We start from the raw sequence: 21,768 nt of genomic DNA, 5'->3' as shown, positions 1-21,768 counted from the left end.
ATGTTTACTCCTCTTTCTGGAAGGAAGATGAAAGCAAGCAAGGAGAGCTGGGTACACAGACATCCATCAACTGAGCTTTTGATCTCTCTGCCTGGGGAAGCAGATTTCACACCCAAGCCAACTGCAACAAGTTTGACTAGTAAAGTTTCCTGTAATATCCCGTCCAATCTGGAACTCAATCTGTACAGTGGTGAGTCCCCTCAATGCCATGCCCCCCAACGGCCTAGCGCTTGCTCTGGTGTGGGTACAGTGAACACTTGGCAAATGATAGGACAGGACATGTAGTCAATTTCTGGGGAGTCTGAGCAACATCAGGCCCCAAACTCAGAGTTCCCACTAGGGCAGAACCCATCAGGTGTCCATATTTGCTGCTATAGCCAGGACAAGAGAGACAATTGCTGGACACCAAGGCCAGCCCTACCCAGGGCTGTTGCCCTTGGGCCCTTTAATTCTGATGCGGGATCAGGTAGGTAACCTGAGCACAAGTGAAGAAACTGTCTCATGGCTCTATGAAAAAAGGGATTCAGTGAACAGATGACGGGGCTGCCAGGAGGAGATGCCAGGTGGCAGCTGGAGAAGAAGAGAAGCAGTCAGTGCAGGCAAGAAAGGCAGGAGACCAGCTGTGGTAGAGGCCAGACAGCTGGCTGGCCAGAAGAAACCCTTTAGGATGTCGTTCAGGGCCTGAAATGCACCCTCAGCAGGGTAAGTTATTGCAACGCCCTTGCAAATATAAAGTGCTGTACAAACACTAAATCTAAAATGGCTAATAATTTTGTTATGTTAAAGCATTCGTGTCAGGTAATTAATGTACTCATTGTGATCATTTAATTTTATGGCAGGTAGTGTAGGGCTGGACAGAAATAGGGCTCTTTGGCCCAGTCCTCTCGTTTCACGTTAGATAAGCCAGCAACACAGTCTCCCTGATCGACTACATCAAGGTCCTGCTGGAGGGGGCTGCTGCAGGGGCTCAGCAGCTGGACCTGGGCCTCCACACTTCAGGGATTTCATCTTCCTTGGCCCCTGGTGCCTAGAGGCCCTAGTGCCCCCTGGTGGTGTCTGAGTTACCACCATTTCCTCAAAGGAAATTCATAGCTGAATTTGTGGGAAAAGAGAAAATTGATCTCCTAATAGAGACTTCTCCCTTGGCAAGTGTGTCTCAAGGCCATCGGGTGCTATGCACAGTAAAAGGGGAGTTGGCGTTGCTGTGTGGTGCTCCTTGGGGGCCAGCACAGCAGGTTTTGTAGCAGTTGGAGCACCTAGAGTGAACCAAGAGGCCCATCCATATTGCCCCAGAAAGCCCCAAAGGGAGACTGTGCAGGCTTCCGCCCTCAGTGCTGGCCACTGTGGAGCTCTGTGGAGAGAGGAACTCTCGTTGCTCTTTGCCCAGTCTACCGAGGCCAGCTTGCAGCAGTGTCTCCATCTTCCCTCTGCTCTCTATATTCCTTCTCCCTGCCTACCACCCTCTGCCTCCTCAACATACCCTGAGCCAAGGCAACTACTCTCACTCCTTTCCCCAAACCTTCTTATAATCTCTTCCATGGGGAGCCCTTCGTGGTTAAGTAGGTTCCAAAGCAGAACCTCATCTTCTATCAGCTCTCAGTCCCAGTCTATATGCCAGCCTGACGCAGGGCTCAAGAGGGTCTTGTTAAGGCTGGCCTTACCTTGCCCTGAATGAGCCCTCAATCTCAAACATGTCCACCGTCACATATATGCACAGACTGCTATCTCCATCTTGACCACCTCATTGATTTCTGTGTGCCTAGAGGTGATGACCAGAAGGCTTCTCCATACTGGAAATATTAAGACTGGCTTGGCGAGATACTGAGTGAGAATACAGAATCCTTGAATCCTTGACTTTGGTCAGTGCACACTCTTGTTTCTCTCTTTTTCTCTCTCTTCTCTCCCCCTGTTTTCTGCTAGACATACCTGTCACTTCAAGAGACTGAGGGTATAGCAACATGCTTGCCCAGTAACTAATATATTTATTACAGGGGCACCTGGGTGGCTCAGTCGGTTAAGCGTCCGACTTCAGCTCAGGTCATGATCTCACAGTCCATGGGTTTGAGCCCCATGTAGGGCTCTGTGTTGACAGCTCAGAGCCTGGAGCCTGCTTTGGATTCTGTGTCTCCCTCTCTCTCTGCCCCTCCCCTGCTCATCCTCTGTCTCTCTCTGTCTCAAAAATAAATAAAAACATTAAAAAATATATATATTTATTACAGACCCAGAAAGGTTTGGAATATATCCTTCATAGTGGCTTTCTTTGCTAAAATCAGCAATAGCTGCCCAGATGACCCATAAACACCAGGTTTCTTGTAACCTGGTGGGTGGGGGCACAGGGAAGGCAGTGAGTCCAGCCAGCTGACCACAGCCTTGCCAGTCTCAGAATCAGTGTGTGCTTAGGCAGCTCTCTGTGTGGTAGGACCCTGTCCCACTCAGTTGAGGGAGGGATATGACTACTACCTTCCAGACCTGTATTTAGCCTAGAGCTCCATGCTCATTAGCATGAGTCTCACAAAAGAAAATAACAACATCACTATTATTGAGGCATCACCATGTGCTAGGGTCTATAGAAAAGTACTTTATGTACATTGTCTCCTTCAATTCACCCAATTCTCCTATGTCATTGGTGCCATTTGTGGCTTCATTTTACAGATGCAAGAATTAATTTATAGAGAGGTTAAGTAGTTTGCTTAAAGTCATATGGTTGCTGGGTAGCAGATCTGGGATCTGAACTCAAGCAGTCTATGGCAAGAGTCCACATGCAAAACCACTATGTACTGCCTCTTTCTGGGCTGTCCTGTCTGCATGCACTGGCCTTCCATTCCAAAATAATTATTATTATCCATTTGGTGCCGGGCACTGTGCTGGGCCCTTGGGAGGGATGGACACTATATAAGAATGATTGATTGATTGATGTTTCCTATTTACCAGTCACTGTTCTAAGTTTTACTGGAGAGTCATTTGTACTGGAGAGTGAATAACTGCTACATCTATAGCTCCGTGCTAGGAAAGGAGGCTCTGGGTGTTTCCTTATGCACAGATGACCATGCCCTGTATCAAGTGACTTTACTACTCTGGCCACACCTAACTGGATCAGGGATAGACATGTGACCCAAGACAGCCAATCTATTCAGTGGCCAGGAGTCCATGAAGTGGCCTAGCAAGAAATTTGCCCAACAGAGTTACTGACTGGGATGTGGCCAAGTCAATTAGATCCTTTTTCTTGGAAAATATAAACTCATGTTAATTATAAGTGTTAGGTGCTGCTGAAGCAAGGGCAGAGTACTAAGTGACTATACTGGTGAAATTCAAGAGTGGAGATCAATGAATGCTCACTCAGAGGCAGTAATGAAAACACCTAATTTCTAGCACTACACTGTGTCCTGAACAACAGAGTTCTCAGAGTTTCAATAGGCTCTGTGAAGTCCCATGGTGTGGCTATGTCTTGACTTCCTTATTTCTTTCTATATCCTCACAATGATCCCCTATTACCAACACGATTAAGTGGGTAACACAGACAGACAATAAGGCAATTACAACAGAGTGTGATAAACACAACTACAGCAGAAGCCCAGGAGGCTATGAGAGCACAGAGGAGGCGCCAGAAAGAGTACATCTAGCCAGAGACAGTCAGGGAGGGCTTCTTGGAGGAAGATGAGTCAGATACTGTTCTCATTTTATTCACAGCAAAAATCATCACCCTTAAGATCACCCTACATAATCTGACCCTCTATTCTCACATTGTCTTCCTAAATTCTATTCTTGTCATTGTATTCCCCTATTGCTCACCCTACTCTACCTCCGTTGGCTTTCTGGGTGCTCCTGAAACACATTGGTCCTGCCTTAGGACCTTTGCTCTTGCTCTTTTCTTTATCTAGAATGTCTCCAGATACCCACTTGTTCAACTCTCTTACTTCCTTTAAATTTTGCTGAAATCTCATCTTGTCAATGAAGCCTGCTTTGGCATCTGATTTAATACTGCATCCTGTCTGCCGACTCCTATACCCAGGCACTACTGATCTCCTTACTCTGCTCTACTTATTCTTTATTCCTTAGAACTTATCACAATTATCATCTTCCAACATACTTAATGATAACTTACTTATTTGCTTATGGTTTTTTGCCTGCTTCCTCCCCCCCACCCCAGAATGGAGCCTCAATATGAATAGAGGTCTTATTTTGTTTTTGACTGTCATGTGTTGTGTTCCCTAGAAAGCAGATTCCGGGACAAAGATTAGCATACAAGATGTTTAATAGACAGCTCTTGGGATCAACACCAATAGAAGGAAGGCTGATTAAGCAGAGGGAGAAGCTGAATTGTGAAGCAGTCCCAACAAAGTCCTCAGCTAGTCCCATAGGAAGCCCTGGAGCTGGGATGGTCTTTCAGAGTCATCCAGAGTTGGGACAAGCGGGCTGGATCTTTATGTCTCAGTATTGATCAGTCATTGATGCGAATTGTCCTTAGAAGGAGATAGGACCTTGAACAAAGAAATTTTCTTCAGCAGCCATCCCCCAACAAGGCTAACAATTGAAGGCTGCTAGCAGCACTCCCAGCAACTGGAGGAACTGGTCCTTCATTCCTAAAGGCAGCAGATCACTGCCTTCACTGTAATCTACCCTGGTACCACTTGAATTCACTTTTTCATATTAGTTCTGAGAGCACATCCTCCAGGATTTCAGTGGGCCTCTCTTCCCAGGGGAAACTTACAGAAGAGGAAGGTTTGAAGAATGACTACAGACCCCACTATTGGAGCTGATCTCAGGGTCACAGCTTTTATCCATTTCACTCCTTCTCTGTTCACAATGCCAGATTCCTTTCACCTTCAGCTAGCACATCTGTTGGTCATGGTAGTTTGGTTTGTGGCATGATGAAGATTCACATCCTTGAGGGATCTCAGACTGGTTACCATGCCCTCCTCAGGCTGGGGTTGTTGCACTTGTCCCTATACCATTAAATTAGGAGAAGGGAGTACTAACAGATCACGTGTCACATGAATCACCTGGCTACTCCCATTGTGTAACAGCAGCCCTACTGCCTCCTGATGATCTAAGCCAATTACCTCTGCCAAGATACAGTGACTTTTCTTCTTGCCTGTGTCCTTGGCATGAAGAACCTGAAGAAGCCAGGACGCAGCCATCTCATATAGTTTAGTGGGACTCTTAATGTGTCTTCTAACAGAAATGCTCCCCTTTGGGAATCAGCTATTCTAAATTTGCAAAGCCCAGCATAACATATTCCACAAGTGGATCACTGGGAGTAATTATAATGAGACCTTGGTTTCTGGACCCCAGTGGGGACACATCTACATATAAAGGTCTTTGATTTAAAATGCATGCTGTGTCCCACAATAGAGTTTCTCAATCTTAGCACTATTGACATTTGGGGCTGGATGATTCTTTATTTGGAGGTGGGGAGAAGAGGGACAGGACTGTCCTATGCACTGTAGGATGCACACCTCTGACTTCTACCTACTGTATACCAGTAGCACTACCTCTCCTTCTCCCCTCCTCCAGTGGAGAAAATGAAAAATGTCTCCAGACATTACCCAATTGCCCTAGGAGGCAAAACTGTCCCCAGTTGAGAGTCAGTATCCAAAAAGATGGTGCCCCATTCTCATAGAGTATCATCTCCTAGCTGGTGGTTCAGCTGTGCCTTCAATAGGTCATTGCATTGTTCAATTAGGTTAGCAGCTTCCAGGTGCTGTAGCATGTGACACAACCAATGGACCTTATGTTATGGGCTCACTCTTGCACCTCCATTGCTATAAAGTAGATCCATTGGTATGATATGGTAGGTAGCATATAAGATTGTATGCTGATGGATCAAGCACTTTATAAGCTTTCTTTTGATGGCACTGGCTATAGCCCTGTAGGCAGGAAACACAAACTCATAACCAGAATATAGATCTATTCCTGAGTGAATTTCCGCTTCTTCCAAAATGGAAAGGGCCCAAAATAATCAACTTGCCATCAACTGGCTGATTGATCTCCTCAATGGATGGTGCCATCCTGGGGACTTTGCATTGGTCTCTGTGACTAGCAGATTGAACATTCCACAGTGGCAGTAGCTAGGCCAGCCCTGGTAAGTGGGAACTCATGCTCTTGGGCCTGTGCATAACTTCCAAAATCCCTGCCATCATAGTTACTTTATCCATGCATTCATCATGCTGAGACTGGGGTAGCCAATGATAGAAGCTGACTGGTATCAGTGGGATGAGTCATTTTATTTACTTAATGGTTTAATTCCCCTCCCGTGGTGGATACTCACTAGTGGGCACTAACATGTAATACAAAGATCTTCACACTTTGTGCCCATTCTCATATATCTGTTCACTGGCTATGACCCCAGGCCTCCTTGTCTGTGACCTTCCAGTCTTGCCCCTTCCAGTTAGCACAGTCATTACCACTGCCCATGAGTCCATAAATATTCTATCCTTGAATCCCTTTGCTTTTTACATAAAGTAAACGACTAGGGGCCCTGCCCATTGGGAGGATCTTCCCTCTCCACTGTCTTTCAGTATAGCCACTGTCCATTTCAGCTTGTACTCACATACTGCATCAACCCTCCCATGAACTAAGGTGGGGCTTTTCCCTCCTATTTTCTGGTCATAAGGAAGCCCTCTGTACAAGTTAGATGTGCAGATGAGAGGCACTGGCTGCACCGGTGGTAGATGACATGGGAGCCTGCGATACTGCGCTGCGGCTTGCTTGTGCCCTCCAGTTCTACCCATACTCGACCTCACATGTAGCTCTTCTATCTTAGGATGGACTGCCACTGGGCGTGAGTAACCTCATGACTCAGCGGATCTCAGAATTCAGTTTTAGTGAGAGGATGAAGTTATAAGACCTGCCTGAAAAACCATGCAGCAGCAGAGGGAGTACAGGCACCCAGAGAAGATCTGAAGGGATAAAGTGGAGGTGAAGGGGAATTAAGATGTTTTCTCTACTACTGTTTTAATTTGATTAAATCCTATTCCATCTGTGTAAGTTACTTTTTCTGTTCCAGTTTTTCTGTACTAAGTTCTTCACACAAACTGTTATGAATTATTAATTTAATCTATACTACATATATTAATTTAATCTATACTACATATGAAGTAGGCACTATTATTATTATTCCCATTTTACAGAAGAAGCTGAGATGTAGGGAGGTTAAGTAACTTCTTAAGGAGCACAGAGTTGGTGCTCCTTAAGAACAAAGTCTGAATTCCAGGACTGTCTGACTCCAAGGCCTAATCTTTAAATAGCCACACTATCAGCCAATCTCTTCATGCCAGCTGCCATGAGATAGAATGAGGAATGAGGAAAGAGTTGTGTGTGTGTGTGTGTGTGTGTGTGTGTGTGTGTGTGTGTGTGTGGTGGGCAGGGGGAGGTTTTTCACTATGGCTGTGCTGTGCTCTGCTGAAGAGCTTCAAGATTTTTACGAGCTCACCCATTCCTTCATCCAACAAATATTCAGTGAATACCTAATTACTATAGGATAAAAATGAGTGAACCAGATGTCTTGCTGCTATACCCTTGCCACTTCTCTTAGGGGAGGTTCTTCTATAAGGGCAGGGTTGCTGCTCAGGACAAGGGTAGGAAAGGGAGGGCATCAATAGAAAAGGCTGCCCAAGGGGCGCCTGGGTGGCGCAGTCGGTTAAGCGTCCGACTTCAGCCAGGTCACGATCTCACGGTCCGTGAGTTCGAGCCCCGCGTCAGGCTCTGGGCTGATGGCTCGGAGCCTGGAGCCTGTTTCCGATTCTGTGTCTCCCTCTCTCTCTGCCCCTCCCCCGTTCATGCTCTGTCTCTCTCTGTCCCAAAAATAAATAAAAAACGTTGAAAAAAAAATTAAAAAAAAAAAAAATAAATAAATAAATAAATAAATAAAAGAAAAGGCTGCCCAGGTAGCTCATTTGCCCAGGTAGCTCTGTGGGCTGAAGGAGGAATAAGATGGCTTGGCTATTTGGCCCTAAGATGCAAACTGCTCTCCTCTGCTTCCCAAAGCTGCCCCTCTTGGGTCTGGACGGAAGTGTTGATGGTCTGGTCCTCAGAGTTCCTTTAGTTATAGCCTATGTGTCATCTTCCCCTTCTTGGGGATCTCAGTCTTGATGTCTGCAGTACTCTGTCCCACTGTATCATTAAAGTCATTGATTACTTTCTGCCCCGTGGGCCTAAGTTTTACCTATTAAGTAACTATGTCTCTGCCTGTCCCCTGGGTGCATTTTGGAGCTGCAGTCCTACACTAACCCAGTTTTGTTTTTTGTTTTTTGTTTTTGTTTTTAGTTCAGCCTGGTAATATTAACTACCAAAATAATAATTTACATTTAGTAAGCATGTACTGTGTGCCAGGCCTGTGCCAAAAGCTCTATGGATGACTTTATTTAATTCTGTGTCTGCCCTAGAATGGAGGTCCAGGCTTACTGTTGGAGACAGAGCATGAGGTCAGCATGCAGAAGGGGCTCTTTTGGCCAGGATTGTGCTGCTCCTGTGTCTGTCCTGTGCATTCAGACCACTACAGGACCACCATAGGATCTGGACCCACTGGCCTTACAACACCCAGCGCCCCCAGTTGAGAGCCCTGTGGTAGAACACACAGGCCTTTTGGTAGCATTCCCCTTGCCCCTTCCCTTCCCTGAACAGGCATCTCTGCCAGGTCAGCTCCCTTTCCCTTGGCTTCCTTTGTGCTTTTCCTGGCCTTGGCTCATGCTGTTCCTTCTGTCCAGAATCCCACTTTTCCTTTTTCTGCCTGGTAAAACCCTTATTTTTCAAGCCTTGCTTTAATGTCATCCTGACCTCCCTGCCCTCCCCTGTCAGAATTAATTGCTCCCTCCTTTTGTGTTGCTCAACTGCACTTATCACAGCGAACTGTAGTTACTTGTTTCACCAATCAGCCTGGGGGAAAGAGAGGCAGAGACCTGTTCTGATTCACCTCCTGGTCTCAGGGGCTCAGGGGCCGCCCAGTAAGTGTTTGCTGAAGCCCACTGGGACTGGAGCAGGGGGCTGTGAAGCTTGACTGAGGATGTCCCTGGGATGGGACCTGGGTTCTCCCTGAATCCCTGCTGTCTGTCTAACCTCTTTCTCTCTGGCTGGCCCAAACTGGATTTCAGAGACTATGACAGGATCCCCCTCAGCGGGAACATGTCTATCTTCTCTCCCCTCCAGATGAATCCCCTCTTCAGTGGCCAGCCTGCCTGCCTGCCTCCCTCCTGGACCCCTTCTAGCCTGGTGCTCCCCGCTCTCCCCGTTTAGCGGCATCTGTGGATTTCATTAACTTGCTACTTAACCCCTCTCGCTCAGATCAGCTCTGAAGATGATAAATCAGGCCCAGGGCTCATCCCTGCAGCGGCCAGCCTCTCCACACCCCCCTCTAACGAGGCTCTGGCTGCCCCTATTCATCACTGGCTGCCCTCTCCTTCTCCTGCAGTTTCATTGCTCCTACCCCCTATGCCCCCATGCAGACGGTGTCAGTGTTGTTATAGCCCAGCCACTTTGGGTTGAATTCCGGATGCAGATTCAGGACAGATTCTGGAGCTGGTAAGCTTCCTAGACCAGACCACATCTGTCCCTGGGGAGCTGTGGGTCTTGGCTTCCCTGGGTGGGGGTGGAGGGAGGTTAGTCCAAAGGTAGGATCCAGCGGCTACAGGAGAGGGAGTCTCTGGCCTGGAAAAGGATGTGAGGGCTAAGGGAGCAGAGGGCTCCCTTCCTAGCTATAGGACTGCCTTTATTTCTGTGTAGGAGAGGGGAAGGGTGGCTAGAGTAGATGGATCTGTATTCTCCTTCCTTCCTTCCTTCCTTCCTTCCTTCCTTCCTTCCTTCCTTCCTTCCTTCCTTCCTTCCTTCCTTCCTTCTTCCTTCCTCAAGGCCTTGCACTCCCTCCCTGACTAGATCTTCCCAAGAACCTTCCTTTAAATGGCCTTCTCTGTGGCACTGCTGGTCTCATAGGGACCCATCCTTTCTTACCTCCTCATAGAGTGTGGCTAGGATGAGGACTGCTACAGCAGTGACCCTGGGTGGTTTCCTGGATATCTCTGTAAAAGCCTGCCTGGCTCATGCAGCCCCTGGGACCAGTGCTAACTCACTCTGACTTTGTGCTGCCCTCACACTCCTTCCCCCAAAAGCTCCCCCACAGTGGTAAAGCTGCTCTGAGACTCCTTTCTCACCCTCATCTTTCTAGCTTCCCCTTCCCTTACTTCTTGAGCTCCCCTGCTTAAGTAAACTCAACCTGTGAGCCCTCTATCCTTTTGCCACCTGTCACAGAGGCTGCCATTCTGCTCCCTGGGTGGATCACCTACACCTCAGTGGAGGGCTAGAACTGGCTAGCAATGTGGTTTTCCTCGACTTAGCAAAAGGGCCCCTTTTCTTCCCACCCTCGACCCCAGCTGCTTCTCTAAGCCCTGCCCAAGTACCATCTTTAATCTTCCTTTCTCTGTGCAGTTACCTTTCCCTCTCTCTCTCAGGCCCCCCCGACTTCTCTTTCCTTCCCTCCCATGCCCCCTCTCCTCTTCCGTTCTTCCATTTATAGGCATAGACTCCCTAAAAGGGACCTAGCTCTTTCGTAGTTCTAATCAGGGTCCTTCTGGTTTTCTCTGCCTTTAGAGATCTCTCCTCTCTGGGCCCCCTCTTATTACCTCCATCTGTCCCCTCCACCCCCCATTCTCACCTTCATTCCAGCCTCCTCAGGAGACAGTATCCTGCCCCCACCCCTAGTTTCCTCCCTACCCCTTCCCAGTCCCTGCAGTGATCGGCTGTCCCCCCCCCCCCTTCTCTGGCATTCTCCTTTTGAAGGGAGCAGGGTCAAAGCCATTGGATATTCACGCAGCAACACCCCCACCACCACGTGTGCTTTTGTCAGGTGCTATTTCTACAATGTCTTCATTACCTCCTAATTGGCCAAATCTCTTTTCTTTATTTTTCTTGTTAAAGACAGATTTAAAGAACGAGTTCAGTAGCTCAGCCATTTTCAGACCATCATTAATTTCCCACCTTCTTATTTATTAATGGGGCAACTTCCTTGCTGGTATTTCTTGTTCCCTGGATATCTCTGTAAAAGCCTGCCTGGCTCATGCAGCCCCTGGGACCAGCGCTAACTCACTCTGACTTTGTGCTGCCCTCAGCTGCTCTGGCATTCCCTCCACAGCCCCCCTGCTCTTGCAGCCCTCCTTAGTCAAGACCCCTTTACCCACACACCCTGAGTGAGACTCCCAGTTCTCTCTTCCATCCCTTCTCCCTTTCCACGGTGTTCCTGGTTCTACACTAAGCCAAACAAATGCATGCATGCTGTCTCATTGACTCCTCAAAATCATAAGAACAAAAGAGCAGACTAAAGCTCAGGGAGCAGCGCTGACTTGCATAGGGTCACAAGGTAGGGCCAGGATGTGAATGCGTTTTTACCTGGCCCCACACTAGGGCGTTTCGTCTTTGCCAGCCCACCTCAGGGAAGGCCAATTCAGGGAAGCTCGCAGAGAAAGGTCACATTTAGGGTAAGTAGTGATAGAAAAGGAAATTCCAGGACCAGTGAGAAGGCAGCAGCACAGTGGGAAATAGAAGTCAGTGGCCCGAGGATTAGGAGGGCTGTGGTCAGCAAGGAGTGTTGCTGAGAAGGACCTGTCTCCTTCTTTGGTACCTGACCTTACTTTCTTACCCTCCAGCACCGGTTAGCTAAAGGACTTGTGTTCTAACGGGGACATTACTAACTATGGGAGTAGTTATCTGGGGACTCTTTCTATGCCTCTGAAGGCTGGATCTGTGCACATGCTCTTTTTGAGGCCTTTTGATTCTAGTTCTCTAGGAGACTCAGCCCTTCTTCCCAGGTGAGGGGGTTGATCCTGCTGTTGCTCACAAATCCCTGCCTGTGCATGGGTGTAGGTAAGAATCAGTAAGCGTGGGGCTCCTCAGGAGGACAGCTACTGCCCTAGAACCCAGGCCCCAGGTCCCAGCATATGCTGACTCCACCAGTAGCTCCTAAACCTCTAATATGAGTGATGGGGACTTATGGTATGGTCTTTTTAAGATCTTTCCATAATCAGGAATACTCCTGTTATCCCCTAGGCTCTGAGCCCAGACTCCAGGTGAGGCCCTGTTGTGCCCGGGCCTAGTGGCTAAGGCTGTAACTGCTTCCACATTGCTGGCAAGAGATGAGAAGGTGATGAGAATAGTGATCCCAAGTCTGGGTGCAGGCCTAAACAGATAGCTTCAAGACCCTCGTGGCTGCCTCTAAACGCCAAGTCATCGTTCTTCTCTTTGGAAAAGAAAACTCTGGGCAGCCCCACAGAAGGATCCAGGAAGGAAAGGGAGAGAGAGAACTCAGGGCAGAATCATTTTGTTCAATCTGGGGCCTCAACTGCCCTCCAGCAGTGGTATCTGGGAGCAGCAGCAGTGCAGGGGAGGAGTCCCCTGAGGCCAAGCCCTGGGAGCCATGTTTTTACACTAAAAGACCTTGTTTCTTGTCTCGTCCTGGTCATAACCCTGCTTAATAGAGACATTAAGATGAATGATTGAAGCTGCCTCTTTCCTTGCAGCCAGAAGGAGGGGCAGCCTGGGTGACCCCGGACAGAGGGGACACTGCGGGGATGGGGTTGAGGTAGGAGGGAATCCACAAAGGATCCCTCTCCAACACAGAGCCTCAGTTTTCGTAGGCTGAAGCCTCCTGTCCCAAAAGTGGCCCCAAGGACTGCTTCCTCCCAAGGGCAAGGCTTCTCTGCACTGACCTCCAAGGCTGCCTCTGGCTCCCCAGCATTAGAGAGGGGCTAATGGCAGCAGGAAAACCCATCATAGGTAGAAAAGGGATGACAGGGACTTTTGTTTATACAGGCTTCCAAAAGGGCTTTGATAAGCTTCTACACACACAAGTTTTCATAGTTATGAAAATAATACCTAGCAGTTATTGGGTGTTCTCTGCATGTTTCAGAGGCTATGCTTTATATGCATTGACATACTGATTCTCACAACAGCCTCATGATGCAGAAATAATTATTATCCCCAATTTACAGGTGAGAAGACTGAAGCTTAGAGAAGTTAAGCCACTTGCCCAAGGTCACCCAGCTAATGTGTAGTATAGCTGGGCTATGAATCCAGGCAGTTTTACTTCAGAGCCTGGGCTGGGAATGGCTGTCATCATATACCACCTCCAGTCTTAAAAACTGTCAGAGTCGAGGATTGGGAGGCTGGTTGGGAGGATTGGAGTTTTTGTATCAGATAGGGAATTGATTTAGAGGTCAGAGACAACCGTTAGGGATAAACAGACTCATTTCTGGATGGGGCTGCAGAAGTGGTGGGGGCCCCAGGGAGTACCACTGAGACAGGCCTCATTTACCATGTTTATGACAGGTCTGGCAGAGGGCAGCTCAGGGAAAGCTGCCTCTTTGGAGATGATACCAAATACTTTTGGGCAGGAAAATGTCTTGCTTTTTGTTTTCTCTCAGCCCCCCAGCCCTGCCCCTGGTTCTCTGCTAGACGGACATATAGCAAATACATATTCAATAAACAGCTTCTAAAAGATAGGCACTTCTTAAAAGCGAAGAGCCATAGCAGCCTTGGACCATTTTCAGCAGAAAGAATGCTCTGTGCTTGCAGATGTAAGTGGATGCATTTAGGGAAGATGGGCCAGAGGGATTGCTACTCCATGTGAGGCCTGGGGACCAGCAGCATCAACATCACTAAGGAATCTGTTAAAAATGCAGAATCTAGGCCTTTCCCAGACCCCATAATCAGTTTGCATTTTAACAAGATTCCCAGGTGACTGGAATGCACACTAAAGTTTGAGAAGCACTGCTCTAACACAGAACAGACCTAGTCACTGCTCTGCTTCAAACCTGTCAGTGGCTTTCTAATGCCCTCAAGCTCAAGTCCAAACCCATTAAGAAGGTTTACTTTAAAACCAGGCATGATCTTGGGCTCCTGGGTGGCTTGGTTGGTTAAGTGCCGACTGTGGGTCAGGTTTTATGGTTCTTGAGTTCAAGCCCTACGTCGGGCTCTGTGCTGATAGCTCAGAGCCTGAAGCCTGCTTCAGATTCTGTGTCTCCCTCTCTCTGACTCTTCTCCTCTCATGCTCTGTCCCCCTCTCTCTCAAGAATAAATAAACACCTTAAAAATTTTTTTTAAAAAAAGACTAGGCATGATCTAACCCTTGCCTACTTCAAACTCCTCTTTCACCACTGGCTCTGTCACACGTTCTGCTCCAATAGCACTGAGTTTCTTCCTATCCACATGTAGGCCATTTCTTTGCCTCATGACTTTGCTCATGTTATTCCCATTGCCTGGAATGCCCTGTCTTCTTGTCTTCCCCCCACTCCTTGGTCTGGGAAATTACTACTCAAAACACACTGGACTTCAATGTTAAACCTTTCCAGCTGTGATTAGTGCCTCCTCTTCAAACTTTCATTGTAAGTGGTCTGTCTCTATGATCACAGTTATCACTCTGAAGTGACACATTTCTTTACCAGTGTCTCCATCATTATAGTGTAAGCTTTACGAGGGCAGGAACTGTGTCTATTGCTCATGCTTTTGTCCCATGCTTTCAAGGAGCCTAGCACAAAGCAGGTATTCAAAGAATGTTGTTGAATCTTGAAAAATTACACACTTTGAGAAGAGTGGGCTCAAGCTCTTAGTTTAGCTGAGGTTGTTGGAGGAGATCCCCATGAAGGCTTCAGATGCCTCCTAAAAGCCCCATAGCATCTTTCAGGTCCTGAGGGGTGTGGTCAGACACTGCCTATAGATTAAAAATGCCAAGGGGCTCCTGGCTGGCTCAGTCAGTATAGCACATGATTCTCCATCTCAGGGTTGTGAGTTCAAGCCCCATGTTGGATGTGGAGTCAACTAAAAAAAAAAAAAAAACACTGAGCAAGACCCTGGTCCTGTGGATGCCATGCTGCACAGGACACACAGATGGGGTTTAGGGCTTAGAGAGGGGAAGGAACAATCACTTGAGGATCAGGAAATGCTTCCTGGGGCAGAGCACATTTCTCTGGGGGTTCAGTGGTAGAGTTGAAAATGGGGAGGTTACTCCTAGTTGAGAGAACACCACCAGCAAATAAAATCTTGGAGGTAAGGAAATACAAAGCACCTTGATGAGTAATAGTCCTTTTGTCCTGGAAGAGAGGGGGAGGTAAAGAACTACTAGGAAATAAGGCTGGAAATGTAGGTTGGAGCCTGAGTTGTAAAGCACTTGATGGCCAAGTCAAGACCAGGAAGGAAGAACTATGAAATCACAAGGGGTCCAGTGGAAGAACAAGGCTGTATTAGTCTAGGAAGATCAAGGAAAGTAGCAGGCAGTACAAGTTTATTCACTAAATCTTGGGGGAAATATGCAGTGTAATGGGGGTCCTAGTGGGTTGGGGATGATACTGGGCTACATCCACTGTGAGGAGTTAGGCAATATCCCCTGACCTAAACATCTATTTGAATCTACTGTTTTACATGGGGGTACAAAGCCTCTCAGAGAAAAATAAATTTGAACCAAACCTGGCCAGTATACACCAACATGATTAGAGTAGGGGTATGTGAACAACACAATGAACACCAGATTGCTAGAAGGGCCAGCAGAGCTTGGGAGAGAGAGGCTTAATGATAGAGGAGGGAGGAGTCTGGAAGATGAGCCAATTTCCACAGTAAGACTGATGGTTGAAGAGGACCATGGCTCTGGTTCTTTGTGATGGTTCTTACATAAACTCACCCTATCCCAACTACTCTCATGGTTGTAGGCATGCAGAATGAGTTAAATAAGTGGAAAGAGCTGTCTCTGAAACACTTAAGAACTCAAACATTCTGCTAGATGAAATATGGAGGGATTCTTCTTACTTTGTGAGAGAGTGCTGTGCTCTCACATGGTCATGATACCACGAGAATTCAGCATATCAGGCAGAGGCATTCAAGGCCAGCATCCATGGTGCACTTAGTGACAGAAACCAGTGGAGCACAGTAGCTTTGACTGATCCATGGGCACAACTGAAGCTTTTTAAAGAAACATTGCTAGGGATTGTTATTTCTATAGGAGCAGGTAGAGGTCTAGAATTAGCAAGACTGGTGTATTAATGTTAACATAAACTCCTTGATGCTACTAGCTGCAATAGATGGTAGGGAATATCTGCAATGCTACAGACAAACTACAAGGCAGTCTATGGAATAGAAACAGAGCCACCAGGAGGCAGCAGTTCATGAGTGTGTTTGGAAAAATTGAGGGAGCCTGGTTTGGTGGAGAAGAGACATCAGTACCACTCCAAAGGGTCCAGGGTGAATGCAGACATCTGATCAGTGATAGGAAGCTCTAACAGGCAGTAGGAGAGAGTTGAACTTGAAGCTGTGATGGGAACAGGCAAAAGGTGGGAGCACTGGTGGCTGATGACCAACCTCAGGAGAAGGGTGGGTACTGTGGTAGATGCTTTCTTCACTTTTTTGGTTATGCAGATATTATCTCCACTTCATAGTGGAGGAAACAGGCCAAGATAAGGTGACTGCTTATTCATCAAATATACTCACTTGGAATATAAAGATGATTAAAACACAGTCCTCTTCTTTGAGGACCACAGAATATTGTAGGTGAAAGATACAGAGGCAGACAAGGGCAGGCATAAGCACAAGGTGCAATGACACCACAAAGATGTTTCCCAAGTCACAGAGTCAGTAAATGTCAGAGCCAGGAATCAATTCCTGGATTGTCTAGATTCAAACCTTAGCACCTTCCACCACTCTAGCCACACAGCAATAGTTGTCAGAGTCCAAGTTCTGAGGAAGGGCAGTAGCCCTTGATGCTGGCAGGAAATTTTTAAGAGCAAGAAGAGGACAATGGGAATTGAGATGTGGCCTGTACAGGTGACCCAGCAGCAGCTCAGGTCCAGAAGAGATGATGGTGCCCTCAAGGTTACCAGGTCATGGAGGCCCTCCCCTAGGGTAGGACTGATTCCAGAGCCTAGAGGTGGCAGTGTGTGGTTTTAGTTATAGAAGGCAATGGAGGCAATAAACCAGGCTGGTTCTTAGAGAGGCACATTGGGACCAAAGAACGGAGGGTCTCAAAAATCAAGTTGCGATTGAGAGGAGAGGCTATATTGGGAGTGGCAGTGGGGAAATGGGAATGAAATCAGACAATTTTGGGGCTGGAAGGAAAACTTGCCCAGTCTCTAGGATCATCATCTCCTTTTTGCTTCTGTTGAGTTCAATAGATCCTGACAGGATTGTCTGCCTTTTTAGAAACAACTTTCTTTCTTTCTTTCTTCCTTCCTTCCTTGTTTTATTTATTTAAGTAATCTCTACAGTCAACATGGGGCTCAAACCCATGACCCTGCAATCAAAAGTCATACTCTTTTCTGACAGCCAGGTGCCCCAAACAACTCTTTTGCTTTAAAACCTTGTCTTTTTTCTCCCCTCTGAGCACCAGATCTAGAAGAGGCCTGGGGCCCCAATCTTTTCTAATGCTTTGCCTCTACTGACTAGAGTGGCTAGATAGCCCAAGCCAACCTTCCATAGTTGGGGTAGGACTGTGAGCCACATCTCTGGGGCATGTGAATCACCACACTCTCTGAACAGTGGGCAAGGCAGGGAGAAATCAGAGAATGAGAGCTGAAGAGGCTAGGACAGAGAAGGCAAAGTGGAACAGCTTGGGCAAGAGAGCCTCCCTGGGCAGGTGGCTCCATTTGATTTCCGATTTAAAGGGGAGGCTTAGATGGCCAAGAAGAAAAAGGCTAATAAGAAAAATATTAAACTGCAGTGTGTGTGTCCCCAGGGACTTCCTGTTGCCATGACTGACCTCCCGGAGAGCGCCATTCGTTCCCGAGCATGGCAGCTTTATAGGCACTTGTAGGCCTGCAAAGAACACCAATTTGCTGCTGCAGTTTGTTTTGATAACTGAAACTTTCAATAAATCTATATTAAAATCAAAGGGAAAATTAACTAGGCCCCAGTGAGGGGCATAGAGATAAGGGAGCACATTACCACCCTGGCCCCAGCCACCCCACATCCATCTCTTAGTTCAGATTCAGGTCACCAGGGAGATGAATGGCTCAGGCTCATGGGGAACAGCCCTGGGGAAAAGCAGGGTGAAGAAGGCATGACCAGGTCCAGCTCCCACAGCTTCTGCAGCAGAGACTGTGGGCAGTAAGGGGGGAGGGTGAGAAGGTGGGGTGGTGGTGGTGGTCATGGTGGGAAGAAGAGTTGGAGAGAGGTGTGGAGGAGGGGCGAGAATAATAGTAATAAGAGCCAATATTTACTGAACTGTTTATGCTTTATGCTGGATGCCATGCTAAGCATGTTTGTATTTAATTCTACTAAGTAGGTACTAGTATTATCTCCACTCTAGAGATGAAGAAATGGAGCCTCAGAGAGGTAGTGGCTTGCTACAGATGGAGCCAGGACTCAAACCTGAACAGGTTTTCTCTGAGCTCATACTCCTTGTAACCACACTATGCTGTCTTATGCAGCTTACAGGGACTGTGAACAGCAGAAGCAGCTTTCCTGGTTCTTAGATAAAATAGTTTCAGACCCAGTCTGGGTTGTCTCAGCTGTGCCAAGTTTGGGAGCTGTCATGCACTGTTCTTGGGTTCTCTGCCCTTCCATTGCTTGGTAAGCCCTACGATTGTTGGCCACCCTTGTGGTTTCAAAGGGCAGCAGAAGAACCAACTTGGTCTCTTTAGCTCCTGCTCTCAGTGTTCACTTTAGCTCAGTCGCTTAATCCAGAAGCCTGGAGGCTGCCCAAGGTATATCTGTGTCTGTGTATTGGACTCAGTTCATCTGCCTCCAAAAATGCACTTGCCCCATCTATACCCCCAAACCAGGGCTTTGGCCACTTGGTTTTTGTGGGCAGCCCAGCTGCCATTACGGTCACCTCATTTACTAACACATCTGGTTGTCTTAGCCTCCTCAGGGATAAGGGTTAGGTTTGGACAGAGCCTCCAATGTGCCCACAGTGATGGGACTGCAGTGGGCCTAATTTGGCCAAACCAGGGGCTATGGTTCCTCTCATCATTTCTAGTCTGTTGAACCACTGTGCTTTAGGGTGTGGGATCTGGTGTCCCCTGTGGCTACCGGAGTAGTGGGGTAACACAACTCTCCCTTTCTCCCTGATAAGTGATGGTTTTATATGGCCTAAATAAGAGAGCAACTAGTCGTGTTTCTTTTGAAGCTCTGGTCAACTTTATAATACACAACCTTATATTTTCTTTCTTTTCTTCTCTGCCTCACTTCCCTTTGCCTCCTCAACTCTTGCTGCCCAGGGCTTGTATTTCCCAATGAAGTTTTACCACAATAAGCTTTACTCAGGCTGTTTTCTGGGAAACCATAAAACAGAGGGAATCACAACAGAGCCAAAGGCTTGAGGGAGCCAAATGCTGGGTTGGCAGCGGTGTAAGGCACCACATATATACTTAGCTCTTAAACTGTTTATTATTTGAATACATTTTGCCTGGTCTTTGTTCAAAAAGAGCTTATAGTCTGGTAAAGTTCTGGAAGCTGTAAAGGTGAGCTCTAGAGTACCAAGTAGGAAAGAGCACATTCTGGAGAAGTTAAGGGGACCATGGATGGCTCCTTGGAGGATACTGGTGCTGGGCCTTAAAAGAAGCCTCCAATCTATAGACAGTAGGTGTACTTCATTCTTACAGCCAAGAAGGTTGGCTGTGCCCTATTCTTAGGCCAGACTCAGGACATAACAAAGCCAAGGACAGGAGAGACCATCTCAGGGCCTCTCGTTTGTCTATTTACTTATCTGTTTGTTTGTTCTGCCTCTCTTTTCTCCTCCCCAATATAAAGGCTTCTCAAGGACACAGGTTTTATGTGTCTTATTCACCAGTGAATCCTTAGCAACAGAAACAGTGCCTGACACTTAACAGAGACACTATAAATATATATTGACTGACTAATCAACTGGGATTAATGTCTCGATGACATCAACGGGAGGAAGAAGACTCAATTCCAGCTCTAAGAATCAAAGGTTAGGAAGATGTGCATCTACTTTACCGACCTTGGGTTAAGTGACATCTGTCCCTGCTGATGTTTGTTTCATTTGTCCACATTTACCAGATTCCTGCTTTATATTTGGAACTGTGCTGGGTATTACTGATAAACAATATAGAAATAATGCTTACCTTAAGTGAATTTACAGGCCTGGGGGAGAGACAGGGAAATAGACAATTATAAAACAATGCAATAAATTCTGTAAGTGCAGAGTAGAATCACTTAACCTATTATGCAGGATTAAGGAAGACATTCCCTGATAGGGGTATTACTAGGCATTCCCAGTTCAGGCAGGAACCATTATGTTAAAGGTCAGATTTCACAGAGGTAGTAGGGCCCAGAAATTACATCATTTTCTTAAGTGAAAATATGCAAATGGCAGACAGAGGGCTTGGTGACCAAGCTGGTCCCAGAAGATGGTTTCTGGCTGATGGGGAGGCTATCAAAGCCATCGTTGGCCAAGGCCCAGGTTTCCCACTTCAGAACCTGTTACCCGTGGCTTTCCAAAGAGCCATAACCAAGATGAAGAAACACGTCTCGGGCTTTGGCCACACTTCCCTCCAGATGACAGAAGTGACTCTCTGTGGTAGCTCCCTATAGTTGAGGCCAGAACTCTTTTAACTCTGATGTTCCACGGGAACCAACCTGAACAAGTCAGTTCCCTCTTCCGTAGGAAGGCCCTTCAAAAATCTAAGAATTTTCTTCTTAGCCTAAATTCTCCCTCCTCTCAGCTCTCCCCAGACCCACCTCAGAATATGGATGATAATAATGACTTGTTGAATGAACTAATCACGAGCAGTCATCTAAATACAACACGTCATTTTATGAGCCTATACTCACCTCATGAGTATATTGGGAGGTGGGAAAACGGAAATGGGGGACCTGGGTCGCTCCTAGGTCTTAGAAAGTTTTTGTTAATTAAAAAATTTCTTTCACAGCTGGGAAGTGAACTCCCCCTTCACTCTCTTCTGAGTACGTGCAACCTCAAAACTACAAGTCCCATAAGATCGGACGCGGGGAGTCACCATCTTGACAGACCTTAGCGCGCATGTCGGCGGGAGAGCAAGCATTTGGGGAGAAGAAGCCCCGCCCCCCTGCAGCCCATTGGTCGGAGAAGCAAGCGGCGGGCTCAGTGGTTGGCCACCGCGCCCGCCCGTCAGTCGCGTCGGCCGGGGTCAGAGTGCGCGGAGGTGAGTCGGTGTGTTGTGGACTCGTGGTGCTGGCTGCCGCTGTTGAGGCGGCCGGGAACGGGCGGTGGGGAGCGGGCGGAGCTGGCCTTGCCTCTGCCTGGCTGGCGCCGCAGTCGGCGCGGGCCGCGCCCGCCGCCGTAAACTGCCCCGAGCGCCTGCTGAGGCCGAGGGAGACGTCGGGGCCTGCACCTGGAGGGAGCCTGCCGCGCTGGCCCCGAGGAGGGGGCGTTGCCATGGCGACAGCCTCTCCCGCCGCTGACGGGGGGCGGGGGCGGCCCTGGGAAGGAGGGCTGGTCTCCTGGCCCCCTGCCCCTCCCCTTACTCTCCCCTGGACTTGGATGGGTCCGAGTTGGGGGCAACACCCTGGGGTGGGTGATGGGGAGAGGCCCCCCAGATTGGGCCCTGGTTAATGCATGCGGGGTGAGGGTCGCGGCGCGCACACTATGTGCAACCTGGGGTGCTAGCCCACGTGCTCACCCTGGATGCATGATCTACTGAATAACGTTCGGGCTGAGAGGGAGCGGGGCAGGGCTTTGCAAAACCGACTGGGTGAGGTGATTAAGGGTGCTAACTTCTTACTTAGGGCTACTAGGGAAGAGCAAGAGGTTTGACCACAGAGGACATAACTCAGTAAAGAGGTGGTAGATAGAATAACCCATTC

At 47.8% G+C, this 21,768-nt stretch overlaps 1 protein-coding gene and 1 long non-coding RNA gene across 13 annotated transcripts in view; one reads left to right on the top strand and one right to left on the bottom strand.

Annotated features, from left to right (window-relative positions):
* Nucleotides 1-4,234: 4,234 nt before the first annotated feature.
* LOC147577975 (uncharacterized) lies at nt 4,235-21,194 on the bottom strand. The gene is made up of 3 exons (XR_015254659.1): nt 20,758-21,194; nt 20,049-20,067; nt 4,235-4,943 (listed from the first exon to the last, which is right to left on the bottom strand). It is a non-coding gene; the product is annotated as an uncharacterized LOC147577975 (long non-coding RNA).
* Nucleotides 21,076-21,768, top strand: part of ERI3 (ERI1 exoribonuclease family member 3) — a 128,091-nt gene continuing 127,398 nt past the window's right edge. For 9 of the 12 annotated variants that reach the window (XR_015254656.1, XR_015254657.1, XR_015254658.1 and 6 more), the window contains exon 1: nt 21,114-21,475. Coding sequence is in view for 6 of the 12 variants with exons in the window: in XM_086716768.1 (XP_086572894.1) it covers nt 21,341-21,475 (135 nt within the window). In the remaining 6 variants the exon portion in view is untranslated. The other 3 variants (XM_086716767.1, XM_086716769.1, XM_086716770.1) reach the window with 3 other exon arrangements.

The sequence above is a fragment of the Puma concolor genome, chromosome C1, assembly GCF_028749965.1.
Source record: "Puma concolor isolate L17-30 chromosome C1, mPumCon1.1.hap2, whole genome shotgun sequence".
Classification (NCBI taxonomy): domain Eukaryota; kingdom Metazoa; phylum Chordata; class Mammalia; order Carnivora; family Felidae; genus Puma; species Puma concolor.
The sequence above is the reverse complement of the archived record's forward strand: the minus strand, read 5'-3'. Positions and strand labels throughout refer to the sequence as shown.